The sequence below is a fragment of the Vulpes lagopus genome, chromosome 1 (assembly GCF_018345385.1).
Source record: "Vulpes lagopus strain Blue_001 chromosome 1, ASM1834538v1, whole genome shotgun sequence".
NCBI lineage: Eukaryota > Metazoa > Chordata > Mammalia > Carnivora > Canidae > Vulpes > Vulpes lagopus.
The window spans coordinates 181,291,622-181,305,565 of record NC_054824.1 but is presented as its reverse complement, the minus strand read 5'-3'; the positions used below and the strand labels follow the sequence as shown (position 1 = coordinate 181,305,565).

General features: G+C 49.1%; 1 protein-coding gene across 1 annotated transcript; it reads right to left on the bottom strand.

Annotated features, from left to right (window-relative positions):
• Window positions 1–3,923: 3,923 nt before the first annotated feature.
• On the bottom strand, window positions 3,924–9,346 carry C1H1orf53 (chromosome 1 C1orf53 homolog; the record flags this gene model as incomplete). Its single annotated transcript, XM_041750093.1, has 3 exons — window positions 3,924–4,144; window positions 5,405–5,506; window positions 8,582–9,346. Coding segments are annotated over 3 exons (939 nt in total), but the record flags the coding sequence as incomplete, so codon positions are not given.
• Window positions 9,347–13,944: the final 4,598 nt, after the last annotated feature.

The following is a 13,944-nucleotide window of genomic DNA, read 5'->3' as shown; positions in this document are numbered from 1 at the left end:
GCAGGTTACCTGATCTCAGGTTCCCGAGGGGCTGCGGCGCCCCAGCAGCCCCGGGCGCAGTCAGGCCGCGGGGAAGCGGAGGGAGAACCGGGAGGCCGGGCCGCTGGCCAATTCCTCGCTCCCTCCCCCACCCGGGGCGCTCCCGGCGGTGCGAGCGGGGGGCGGGCGTTGCTGGGAGGCTCCCGCGCCGCGGCGGGGAGGGGGTGGGAGCCGCGAGATTGGCCGCGCGGGGCTGCGGGGCCGGGGCCGCTGGGCCCCCGCCCCCCCGCGCGCCCCTCCCGCCCCTCCCGCCCCTGCCCGCGGTGCCACCTGCGGGCTGCGGGGCGCCTGGGGCCGTGCGGGGCGGGGGCACCCACCGCCTCTGCAGACCCGCAGGCTCGGGAAGGGCTCCAGCCGCAGCCGCGGGGCCAAGCCCGCCCTGGCTCTTCCCGGTCCACGCGACCCCGCACTGTGGCTCTGAGCCCCCAGGACAGGCTCCCTGGTTCCGCCGCAGCCCTGGGCTTCACCGGCCAGTCCCACCGGCCCCTAGTGCACCCGCGTACCTCCTAAAGTCCCCCTCCCCGTCCGGGCCTCCTTAGCTCTTTCTCTCCGGGGAGCCCCCGTTGGGTCCCGCCGCCGCCAGGGAGAGGACCAAGGACCTGCCTCGCAGGTTTATCTCCTGCGCTCGCCCGCGAGGCCGTCGCCCAGATGCGCGGCGATACTGACCCAGACGCTCAGGTGCTGTCATCCACTCCTGTCCAAGGCAGCGGTTTTTATCCTCTTTGGGGTCGCGAACCGTTTTTAGATATTGGGGAGGGGGGAGCCTCCATCCTGCGCGCGCGCGCGAGGTGCACGCGCACTGAAGCGCACCGCGGAGCCCACACTTTCCTACAAATTTCGGGAGGGGAGACTTGGTCATCACGAATCTCCCAATCCCTCTACGGCCCGGGACTCCCAGGTTTCCACTCTCTCTTACACCCAAAGTCTCAAAAACCGGGGGGGGGGGCGTGAGTCTGGAGATCTTGTGTCCTGAGCCCAACGTTGAAACCCTTTGTAGGGACGAGGAGGGTCAGCTCGGCGCCCGCCCGGGGTGCTCGGGGCCGGCCCGCAGCAGGGTGTCCAGAGACCCCAGGAGCGACGTGACCTCTAGGTAGAGGTATTTGTGGCTTCCTCCCCAACCTCTTCTCAGAAAGCAAGGTCTTGACAACCCCCTCCCCCTACACACAGGCGCACACGCCTAAACTTCTGACTTTTTTTTTTTCCCCCTTGAGGGGAGGGGATAGCTAGGGCACCAGGACGCACCTTTTAGTTGCTGCAGGGCGGTGCAATACAGCATCGACCTTGAAATCTTCCACCAGGAGCAGACGTCCACGAACTCCAGCCTTTGGTCGGATGTAGAGAAGATGAAATGGCAGGTGTCTGTATGGAGGGGGGGGAGGGGGGTCCTTCTAGGCTGGCCACGGCCGCCCGCAGGGTCTCTAAGTGCTCCTAGGAGTAGAGCACGCAGGCTGCCCTTCGCCTGGTAGTGAGCCCGCTTCCCTAGCTCTGCCTGCAGATTAATTTAAGCCCGGCCTGTCGCAGTGGAGACCGGCCTGTGGCACAGACTTCCCCTTTGGATAAGAGGCACTGCCGTGGAGCAAAGGTCCGCACTGGGCCCAGGAGCACCTCCCCTTCTCCTGGAGCCTTCTTTTCCAAACACACAGGGTTTGGGAACCCCGAATTTCACTTGGACGAGAGGGGGGAGCTCTTCTCTTCCTTTGCTCTGCAAAACCAAGGGGGCCAGTTTGTCTTCCGAAGGGAGGGAGGTGTGCGTGGAGGTCCACCTGCAGGGAGGACTGCCAGGACTGGGCTCTCCCCAGAGACGGGTAGCACCGCCGCTGCAGGAACCCGTGGCCCACCCTCCATCTGGGAAAACCTCATTAGAAGATTCCCCAGTTTCTGTCAGGTCTTCCTAGGTTGGGAACAATCGAGAAATCCCTGCTCCTTGATTTACGTGACTTGCCATAGGAGTCTCCAGGAACCATGAAAGTGGAGCAGCACCAGAGCTGATTTAAACTGAGAAGTTTCTATTTCTTGGCATCCACATGTGTTTGTATACACACACCCAATAAGAAACCTGATTTTTTACTTTACAATGTGTGAATACAATATAGCTTGAAGCTCTCGCAGCGAGGCCCATTTATGTGGCCATATTGTGTTTAATGTGGGAGCACCAACCTGCCGCCACCCCTGATGTGTGGTTCACAAGCATCTCCTCGGAACCACAGCGGAGAACTTCAGGCCTTGGCTCCCTGGCCCCCTCCAGACGCGGGAGGGAGTAAGAGCGCCCCCCACCTGGAGATAGTGGCTCCTTCGGGGTTGCCTGCCTGGCTTGAAGGTCTGCCAGGAAGAGTCCCCCAGGAGAATCAGCCGTGATGGACATCAGAGTCCTTTTCCCTGGGCCAGTTCCCTACCGCAGGAAGTTCACAAGGAGGAGGAAAGAGCTGTCTTAGGAAGGAGGCATCCTATAAGTTATTTCCATCTGTCAATGGGGCTTTCTCAGAACACTGCCTCAAATGGGGACCCTTTCCATAGTGAACTTCTTTCCTCTCCCTCTTGTTTCTCCAGGAACATGACCTTTTCAGGCTCCTTTTCTTTCTCTTCTCCCTCTTGGGACTGCTGAAGAAAGCACCATCCAGCCCCCACCCAGAAAATGGCCTTGGTGATCTTCAAATCTAGTGGAAAACATTGAGCTATCTGGTTGCTTCTTGACCTGAGAATAGAAAGGAAATTGGCTCCCAGGAGTCCATAAAACTGCCTCCACAATGCTGACGGTCTTCTTCTATTCACCTCCTCCAAATGGTTTCTAGAGAGGACACCACCAGACCACAAAGACTTTTTTTTTTTTAATCCAGTGCAGCTGCCAACACCTCACAAGCCCACGGCAGTGTTACTTAGGGCACCACAGTGGGAGCACTAGCAAAATTGGGGAAAGCAATTAATATTTGACATGCAAATAACAACATAAATCACAATCAAGGGGAAAATCAGAACTTTGCTGGGCTTCTTTTTCACTTACTTGATAGTTTAGAATGGCTTTTACTTTAATATGTGAGAAAGCACCAGAATCTTTTGGTCGCTTCAGATCTCTAAAACTCATATTCAGGCCACAGGCAGAGACTAAGGAAGGCCCCTGAGATGTTAAGGAAGGAAGCCTTTCAGGTTCTATTGGGAGGAAAGGCTGAGGGTCAGCTCTGGGTAGAGGCAGCCTGCCAATGGGCAGCAGCCTCATTTTACTGAACAGCTTCCACTGGCAAGGCAAAGGCTTTCCAGGGCCATTGTCCTCAGAGGGAAGCAGGGAAGAAAGTGCAGAAACAGTAGTCCCGGTGGGCTCCTAACCCAGGTTGGATACTGATGCCCAAAGGTGTCACTGCGGTGAATGGAATGGGTATAAAGATAATAAAATGTCCTAAGACATACTTGTCTGGGAAGTGCCATAAGACATGGAGAAGGAAACTGTGGGGGAGAGAAGTGAGAATGGTCTAATCAGAGGCATCGTAAGCGGCCTGACCTCCAAGTCAGAATGATTTAGAGTTTTTATTGAGAGAACAGATGGAAGATGAGAGCATTTCTTGATGCAGAATGGCACTTCTTGGGCACTCATATGCTGCACAATATAGCATTATATCAATCTTCTTATAGCTCAAGATATAAATAAAATGAAGAATGCATTCAAACTCTTGTATTTGCCAGCAACATCCCTTGGGTTGCTAACACGGAGGAGAAAACAGTAGGCGAACGGAGGCTATAAGAAAAATCGAGAGCGACTAATGTGACCCGATTGCTTCTATTTATTTAATGGAACAGTCATTATTTTCTTTCTTCAACATATGTGTCTGATAATGAAGCAAAAAGAAAGGAAAATAACTATCAATGTGCCACTTCAGAAACACACAAACATTTGCTAGCTTTTTCATTTTATTGATGTTCTTTTAATATATGTACTTATGATTAAACTAGTGCTCAAGCACTCACAGCACAGAGCAGTTCTGGATCAGGGTGTTTGTTTTTAAATCTAGGTTCGATCAGATGGAGAACTGAGATGCAATTGTTGTCAAACATAAAAATACGAATTGAATTTCTTCCTTTTAGATGGATCTTTAACATTGACTTGACCATAGGGACACTGCGGAAGAAATAAAACAAACTATGGTTAAATTATATCACAAGCATCTTGAAAAAAGTACAACGCGTCTCATGGTGGAAAAGGAGCCTGCTAATCATGTTCTGTAGATCATTTGATCTATTGGGTCCTGCAGACTAAGAGGAGAATAATGGCAACCTCTGGCAAATGGTCCTAATTAGGGTCCAAGAATCACTTCCTAAATGCATCCTTCCAACTTTAAGAGTTCTACTGTCAAAAACTCACTCTGAGAAAATTCTCAAGTCCTCAATTTACGCAAAGCTCTTATGCATTTGATTAGAAACAGCTAAGGGCACAGGTAGGAACACACATAAAAGTGAAGGCTTAATTTTTCAATACTGGCTACAACCAACCTATGCATTTAGTGCTTAGTCCTTAATTGTCAAGTGGGTCAGTTAAAGGAAATAATGCCTTCTTGCTCCCCAACGTAGAGTCCAAGTGGTCTGTAAACAGAGGTTGTTACCAGTTTATAACCTCAACGCTGTAACAATTTACCTTACTAGTATGCCTTTAAAAAGTTATAGTGACAAACCCGATCCTATTTCTTTTCCTTGCTCAAGATAGGGAAGGATTAGTTCATCTTCATCAGTGAACACAGAGATAGATCCACTGAAATATACATTTTAGGAAATGTCCACCACTAAGTTTGGGGTAGGTTAACCATGTTTGTTTTTAAGCTAGAGTACAGAACAGCCACGGGAAGAATGAGACAGGGAGAGAGAGAGAGGGAAGGGAAGAAGAAAAGAAAGGAAGGGAGGAAAGGAGGGGAAAAGGGCGGAAGGGAGGGAGGAAAGGAGGAATCATTATCATTTAAAGGAAAACCACTTCCCTATGCTGGTCAAATTTCTATTTATTCTGCTACTAGTGAAGACAAAAACGCCTTCTGTGATCTAGTTTGTAATATTCTGGATTTCTTTTCCTGCCCGCTCTGTACTTGCCTAGTGAACGGGACTTACTTGAAACCTCGTGAAAAGTTTCCTTGTAATAAAGAACTCCAATGAATTTCAAATCACAGCATTTCAAGGAGCTGATGCTCACAGTGAAATGCTACAAAATTCCATTAACTTTAAAGGTCCTATGTTGGTCCTAAGGACTTCATTGTCCTTGGCTGAAGTAGCTTGTGAAAAGTGCACTCCAGGTCTATTTAGCTTTTTTATTTGACTTGTTTTTCAAATAATAGGTATTTACAAAGTTACAGAAGCACGGAAAACTGCTGCTGTAATGCGAGAATTTGCTACTCACGTGTCTGCAGGCAGAGCCACAGCATTCACCTCTCTCCAAGTGGGCGAGCTGAGTGAGCACAACATAGCCAGTAGCTGGATCCACATAGTTTAACTGGCCAGCCTGAAGAATAATGAAATAAAACAATTCATTAATCTCAATATTCACCATATCTCCTCACCATAATTTCTACTCATAAAACACGGCAAACATTTTCTTTAAACAATATTGAACTTCTTCCCAGCAATTTTGGTGGCACTTGCAATTAAAGGCTGAACGCATTCCAACATTATATACAATCCAACTTTATGTGACATAAGGAGAAAATATACAGTTTGAGAAAAATGAGAAGTTGATGGAAAAACAAGAACTCCTCTATACCCAATAACTACGTAGCCACTGCTCAGGTATTTTTCATTCAGTTTCTAGGTAACAAGTTTAATAACAGGTGATTTAGATGACTTTAAGAGCTTAAGAGGCTGAAAATGAACTTTCACTCAGAAGTTGCAGTTGCAATTTCAGTACTTAAAATATGTGGATAATGATTTAAACTTACAGAAAAGGTGCTAATCAAAACCAACAGTCCTTACAGAAAAGTATTACCTTGCTATTATTGAACACTTTTCTTTACCTTCATGATGTGTTACTCCATGGCACATTTTACACTATTTTCTTTTTTGGGGACGGTTGTTAGTTCTGTTTTTAAGTAAAAAAAAGTATTGTTTTAACATATTAACACTCGTTGCTTTCACAAAGTTTGATCAAAAGTAACTTTTACTACTTTACCACTTCAGATGTCAAGGAAGCATACTCTACTGACATTCAAACAATTTTTTTTTTTTTAAGTATCCCAAGTACACTGTGTGAAGGCAAAGGAAATATTGCAGCCTATTCGATGGATTTGGGCCATGTGGGTGATATTTATCCTTGAGATTTTGTAAAGGAACTGTCTCTTGGGCTTTTTATATAACCCTTTTACCGTGAAGTAACTCCGCATCACTCTTGCATAGAAACTTTTTGTGAAAATATGCATGGCGTGTGAATGTCTTCTAACATATTTTTGTATGTGCCACAAGTTACTTCTTCAGGGTGTCTTCCTTAATGGCTAACGATTTTGATCTGCTTGAAAATTTAACCAACTGTGCTCCATGAATGAGGCAGGAAGCAAAAAGACATCTAGAGTTCAAGTCTAGGTCTTAGCCTAAGGTATTCCAGCAAAGCCAGACCCAGGCAGCAGAAATCCAGCAAGCAAGTGTCAAGGTCAGTCCATAGGGCCGCTCAAATCTTTGGGGACCACAGAAGCAGATGACATGAAACCAGGGGCACTAACACTACTTGAGAATGACCAATTGTCAAGACCTTACTTCTTTGCTTGTGAAACCTGTGTTTGAAGATTTGGAAGAAAACCCAGCAAACACTGGGGGTTCTGTTAGCAGCCTTCCTTTCACTTTTCATAGTTTCTGAGAGTCTTCTGAGGGCAATTATCTAGCAACCTGGAAGCCTAACGAACAGACTGCTCCTGCATCTGTGCTGCCTCTCCTGCTCTCCGTGTTGACTGCAAAACTTTGAGCTTGTTGGCTGCCCACACAAACTTCATTTGTCCCCAGGAAAGGAGCCTAAAGTAATAGTGGCAACAAAGATGTGACCAGAATGCTGACGGTGGCTGGCAAACAAGATGTTCAGTGATGCAGATCAGAACCGAGAAAGGTAAGAGACCCATCTGCCTGGAGGTGTGGGGACAGGACCCTTGGGGGGGGGGGGGGCTCTGATTTGTTGAAAAAGCAAAACCACAGACTTGTTTTCGGATTCACTTCTGGTCCCCAGATAGCTACTTCACCTGTGATACCGACGCTGCTGAAACAAGTGTGGAAAAAAAATCCTTAAGTGAGAAAAAAATCCCTCTCCTTTCCCAGGCTGACCGACCAGTCTTCACACGCTCTTTGCTCTATAAAGAATGAAACTTTTGCATATAATCGCCTTACATATAGGGTGATGATTGGCAACAAAGTACACGTTATTTTTAACCGACTATAAACAAGATCAATCAAAAGCTGCCAGTCATTTCCTGATGAATCTTTATGCAGAGGTTTCAACACTTCCATGAGCCAAACAGTGGATTTCCAGGGCCTACTCACTGGCAGTGGGCGGGAGAGGGGGGATTAGAATTTTAGAAAATCTCCAAAGTTTTCTTCTCTACTCCCTTGGCTCAAGCATCACCAGGTAACTGTACCTACACCAGACATCAAATACTGGTCACACACAGTGAATTAAATAGGTTACTTTTGCATCGTTTTCTACATCTTCATGCTACAAATCTTCTGCTCTCTCAAGAGAATGAAAATGCTCCCTTCAAACTGATACAGTCTGAGGTGCTAGCAACTCTGGGGGGAGATGATGGTGATATCGGTACTGGTAAGTGATGGCCTGACCCTCCAAACAGAAGACAACGGAGCTCAAGATGGGTCTGGGAAGAATGCAAGTGCCTGATTAGAGTTTCCTTTACAGCTGTGCTGTTAGGGTGGAGAGAAGGGACGAAAGGATAGAAGCAAAAATTAAGTTTTTTAAAAAAAATTTTGCATTAAAAAAAAAGAGAAAAAAAATGTGCATTATTAGTATCATTGGATGGCTAAATGTTTAACCGAGAGTACAAACACACAGCCTGCTTCTCCGTGACTTCTCAGCTCCTCTGCGTCCTCCACCAACGCCCTGGGAACCCCCCCGCGCGCACACACGCGCACACGCGCACACACGCGCACACGCCGTCCTGATGGGGCCCAAACTGGCACCGGAGTTTAGCTCGGCCGCTGATCACAAAGGACCCACATTTAATGCAGACGCGCGTTAGCTCTTTGCCCATCAGAGGGAACTGAGGGTCGGAGCGGGAAGCCGGAGGGAGCAGGGCGCGGGCTTGCAGCGACCTCTCCCGCGGCCGGCGGCGCGCAGGCGCACGGGGCCCGGGGCGGGGCCGGAGCCGGAGCCGGGTGGGCGTGGCCAGAGCCAGGTGGGCGGGGCCGGGGTGGGCGGGACCGAAGCCCGGCGGGGCAGGCCGGGTGGGCGGGGCCCGGGCCGGGTGGACGGGGCGAGGCGGGGCGGGCCCGAAGCCGGGTGGGCGGGGCCCGGGCCGGGTGGGCGGGGCGGGCCCGAAGCCGGGTGGGCGGGGCCCGGGCCGGGTGGGCGGGGCTGGGGGCGGGGCCTCACCGCGCAGGCGGCGGCGTGCAGGTCCGCGATCCGCCGCTCGGCCGCCGTTAACTCTTCGCTCGCCGGGCGCCTCTCCGCGCCGGCCGGTCCTTCCGGCGAGCGGGGCGCGGGGCCTCCGCGGTCTCCCCCGGGAGCGGAGCACAGGGCCGCGCCGCGGGCCCGCGGGCCCCGGCCTCCGCCCCCGAGCGGCGCGGGCGGCCGCCGTCCGAGGCTGGCGAGCGCGAGCGCCGGGCCCCGCCGGGCCGCCATGGCCGCGGGCGGCGGGAGAGGCCGGGGGCGCGGGGCGGGCGGAGGCGGCCCCGAAGCCGCGCGGAGGGCGGGCCTGAGGTCTCGGGGTCCCGTGGGCCTCGGCGTGCACGGAGAGTGCGGTGATGCCCGCAGAGGCCGGGGGCGCGGGAGCGCGGGGCCCGGGCGGCGGCGCAGGGCGGGCGCGGCCGGCTCGGGGAAGCGGCGTCCCGCGTGGCTCAGTATCCGCAGAATCCAGGCTGCAGTCGCGGCTCCGGTCTGCGAGGTAAACGCTGCCCCGGGCCCCCCGCAAGACTGCACCGGGGGAAGTGAGCGCAGGGCCGGGAGGCGGCGGCAGGTGTGGAGCGCAGGGACCTCCCCGCCCGCGCCCGCCCCCGCCCCCGCCGCGCTCCGGGAAGGCGGTCGGAGAGCCCGAGCCCCCAAGTGCCCTTCGAGTTTGAAGACTGGAGGGCCAGGGTTGAGCCCTGTGGCCCACACATTTCCTGAGCTGCACCGAGGTTCCACTAAGCCACCGTAGGGCCATCACTTTCTCTTTTTCTTTTTTTAAATATCCGCATGCAGGGATCCCTGGGTGGCGCAGCGGTTTGGCACCTGCCTTTGCCCCAGGGCGCGATCCTGGAGACCTGGGATCGAATCCCACGTCGGGCTCCCGGTGCATGGAGCCTGCTTCTCCCTCTGCCTGTGTCTCTGCCCCCCTCTCTCTCTCTTTCTGTGTGACTATCATAAATAAATAAAAATTATAAAAAAAATAAATATCCGCATGCAACCCTGCAAGTGTATTTCGAATTTTCTTGGTAGGTGGAACCAACCCTATTGGTCCGCTGTGAATCTCCCAGCAGCGAATCAGTAAATTCGTGGAGTCAGTCCTGTTTTGGAAATCTGGTTCCTTTATGTTGGAATAATAAATTAGGTATCAGGGTCTGGAGACTTGCCAGTGATGTGAGAAAAGAGCCTGAAACCAGGAAAACCAAAGAGGGGCCCTTAGCAAAAAGACAGGAAAAAGTGGACCCCAGCCTTGAGAAGGGAGTGCACCTCAGGTCAGGTGTATTTGTGTGTCTTCTGAACCGAATTCTGGAATAAGGCAAATAAGTGGAGGAGCGGGTTGATTGCATTGTCTTTGAAATTGAGGATGAGAAAAGAAAGAAAAGAAAAGAAAGAAAGAAAGAAAGAAAGAAAGAAAGAAAGAAAGAAAGAAAGAAAAAAGAAGAAAGAAAAAAAGGAAGAAGAGAAAGAAAGAAAGAAAGAAAGAAAGAAAGAAAGAAAGAAAGAAAAGAAAAGAAAGAAATTGAGGATGAGGACCTATTAAGTGTGACATGAATTCACAGGATGGGAACAAAGGATGGGAACGGTGTTTTACAGAGATGAAACAGACTGGACCAGGTTCAAATAGAAAATAAATACTCCTCTTACAACGGAGTTACAAGACCTTTGTACTGAGGGATGGGGTGGGTGTGGATGTAAAGAGAAGAGCAAGGGAAATCCTTGTGTTAATAAAATAGTTCTGTATTCCTTTTTTTTTTTTTAAAGTAATTACATCAGTTCTAACTGAGCCATTGCTTTAATTCGAGAAGTTAACATACATTGTTTTTTTTTTTTTCAATTTTTATTTATTTATGATAGTCACACACAGAGAGAGAGAGAGGCAGAGACACAGGCAGAGGGGGAAGCAGGCTCCATGCACCGGGAGCCCGACGTGGGATTCGATCCCGGGTCTCCAGGATCACACCCTGGGCCAAAGGCAGGCGCCAAACCACTGCGCCACCCAGGGATCCCCCTTTTTTTTTTTTTTTTTAAGATTTTATTTACTTATTCATGAGACACACAGAGAGACGGGCAGAGACACAGGCAGGGAGCCCGACGTGGGACTCCATCCCGGGTCTCCAGGATCACACCCCGGCCCGAGGGCAGCACTAAACCACTGAGCCCCCCAGGCTGCCTCAGTAGTTCTGTGATCTGATCATGATGGTCACACACGTCTACACATGGACTATACACCTTGTTCCCATGTCAAATTCCTGGTTTTTGTGTTGTAAGGATGTAAGATGCAACCGCTGGGGAAAACCAAGTAGAAGGAACCTCTCTATATCTTTGCAACTTTTTGTGAATCTATAATTATTTCTTTTTTAAAAAATTTTTATTTATTCGTGAGAGACACAGAGAGAGAGAGAGGCAGAGACACAGGCAGAGGGAGAAGCAGGCTCCATGCAGGGAGCCGGACGTGGGCCTCGATCCCAGGTCTCCAAGACCAGGCCCTGGGCTGAAGGAGGCGCTAAACCGCTGAGCCACCCGGGCTGCCCAAATAAGTCTTTTTTTTAAAAAAAGAATCTGGGATCTCTGGGTGGCTCAGTGGTTTAGCACCTGCCTTTGGCCCAGGGCCTGATCCTGGGGTCCTGGGATCGAGTCCCACACCGGGCTCCCTGCATGGTGCCTGCTTCTCCCTCTGCCTGTGTCTCTGCCTCTCTCTGTGTCTCTGTCTATCATGAATAAATAAAATATATTTAAAAAAATCTTCCTTTTCAGTTAAGGCCTCTGGGCACAAAACAGCTGAGAAAGCTCTTTCGTACTGTTCACAGGTTACCTGTGTGTACATCCTCGTAGACTTTATTTTTAAAATAAAATGACAGAGGTCTAAGTAAGAGTTCAGTAAAATGTATTATTACGAATAATTTCCGAACATTTAATAACTGGGTATCATTTAGACACTGAATAGATTATCTGCCTCTTTCAGTTTTCATTTGATCTTCATACTTTAGGGTCAGGGTCATTTCACATCAAGTTAAGTTTCATTCATTGGGTCTTGCTTTAAAATAGCCTCCTCAGGGCTTGGGTGTGTACATTTTCTTAGATCCTCCACGCTCACCATAGACAGAACTATATGGGAGTAGGGGTGTAACGTTCTGCCTTCGCATGGTAAAGTGAGTCCTCCCTTGAGTTGCAAGGCCTTTACATCCAGATTTGCTCTAGAAAGAGCTATTTTGTGTCATGCGTCTGCATGTAACATGAGATTGTATATATTTTATAATCCTTCCCATCCTTTGAGATGTTTATGTTGATACCGAACCTACTGGTTATTTTGGGGGGGAGGAGGAGAGGAATTCAAAGAAATGCATTCCCCCTAAGCTTCACCTATCTTAATTTTTAAATAGTTACGTTAGGCTTCTCTAGGTTGGAAGATACGGGTCTCACAACTTAATCTGGTGGCCTTAAAAGGAATTTGTTCACAAAACCAGGAAGCGTGACATGGTTCAGGGCTCACCAATATTACCAGGGCCCAGTCTCCCCATTTTCCAGCTATGCCTCTTCAGTGCTACTTCCCTTTTGAGGCAGGCTCTTTTCTCACTGGTGACAGATGGCTGCAACCAGCCCCTCGGGCTTCATCCTTTCTCACCCTTGTCCACTTAAAAAGAGAGTCTCACTATGAACACCCAAACAAGAAGACGCCTTTCTGCCCCCCAAAGCCCTAAGAGCCATCGCTTCACCCCGTGTCCTTTCCTGAGCCAGTCTTTGTGAGTACCTGTTATCCATGAGCCACCCAAGGCCTCTCCCTGGAGCTGCCGAGGGGCAACCCCCCCCAAATTCATGGCTGGGAATGGCCTGTAGTGACACTGGGGACACAATTAACAAATGTCCACCACGGTGTGACTTGCAAAGGCGAAATAAACTCTACCAGCCTACTCAATTCTTTGACTATTTAGTATTTGTCACTTAAGACGTGTTTTCATTGTTCCTCTGGTTCCTCTCTACATATCCTTCTTTTGATATCCCATAATTATTGGCTACATTTTAGCTTTCCCTATGATTTTTTTTTTTTTGCAGTTTTCCCAACAGTCATAAACAAGAGAGCCAATAACATGTCGTTTTCATCTTTGTACCTCCACGGCCCCTCTAACGGTACTGTGACACGTAGTGAATAAGAAACAATGAATTTTCGAATGGATAAGTGAGTCAGCGGTTCCTCATTCTCTAATACATGTTCCTAAATACCAAGGGGCACCTGGATGGCACAATTGGTTAAGTGTCTGACTATTGATTTCAGCACAGGTCATGATCTCAGGGTCATGAGATCAAGCCCCAGGTGGCACTTCTTGCTCAGGGTGGAGTCCGCTTGGGATTCTCTCCCTCTCCCTCTGCCCTCCCTGACCCCACCCCTGCCGGCTTGTCGGCTCTTTCTCTTTCTCTTTCTCTCCAATAAATGAATCTTTAAAAAAAAATCGATATACCTAACTACTAGCCAAAAATTCCATATGAAATTTTTAAAATAACATTCTATACATTTGCAGATTTGAAAATATTTATAGGATTTGTTACAGATAAATACTTAAAACAACTAGATGATAAAGACACTAACTTTGAAGTTGTATTTATTAAAGAACAAAGGGGTCATTTTACTGACAAATGGGACAGATGCATACATTATCAAATTATTTGATCTAAAGCCCCTGAAATGCTGCCTCGAAATGATTTTAAGTGTTGTCTTTGAATAGATTATGAATGTATTGCCCTATTAGTGGACAAACTAGTGCTAGAGTCACAGAGCTGCCCAGAGGTTTCTTGTCCATATACTGCCGGTTTTGCACAGTTCTTTTTGGACACTGATTTATGTATTTGATGTTTTTCAAATAGCCAAATGGTGTGTTATGACATGTCCTGCTCCATGTAGAGTGCATTTTCACTATCAATTCTTATGATTGAGAGCAAATGTTACATGCCCCTAAGGTTGCCTATAGGGAATCTTTGTTTCATTTAATGGGACATCCAATAGCACACTTTGTTTCACAGAGCTGGTCTTAGAAAATTCTTTGGGGAATTATAAACATTTTTATTTGCAAGCCCAGCGAACCTCCGCTGACTTCACAATGGATGCACCTCCACCAATTGCCACGTGCCCAGAGCACTACCCCACCGGGCTCTTATGTTCCTATTTTGGTTTTGTTTTCTTGGGTGAGCTGTAGAAGGGCTACACGGTATGAAGTAACTTAGCCATTTACCTCTTCTTCCATCCTCTCTGTCCTTCTTTAATGAATAGTTGTTCTGTGTTCCACCCGGATTGCCAACTTACAGCGTCAGGGATGACTTGATGGTTAAAGCCAGTGCACTTAGACACTACTTACCTGACT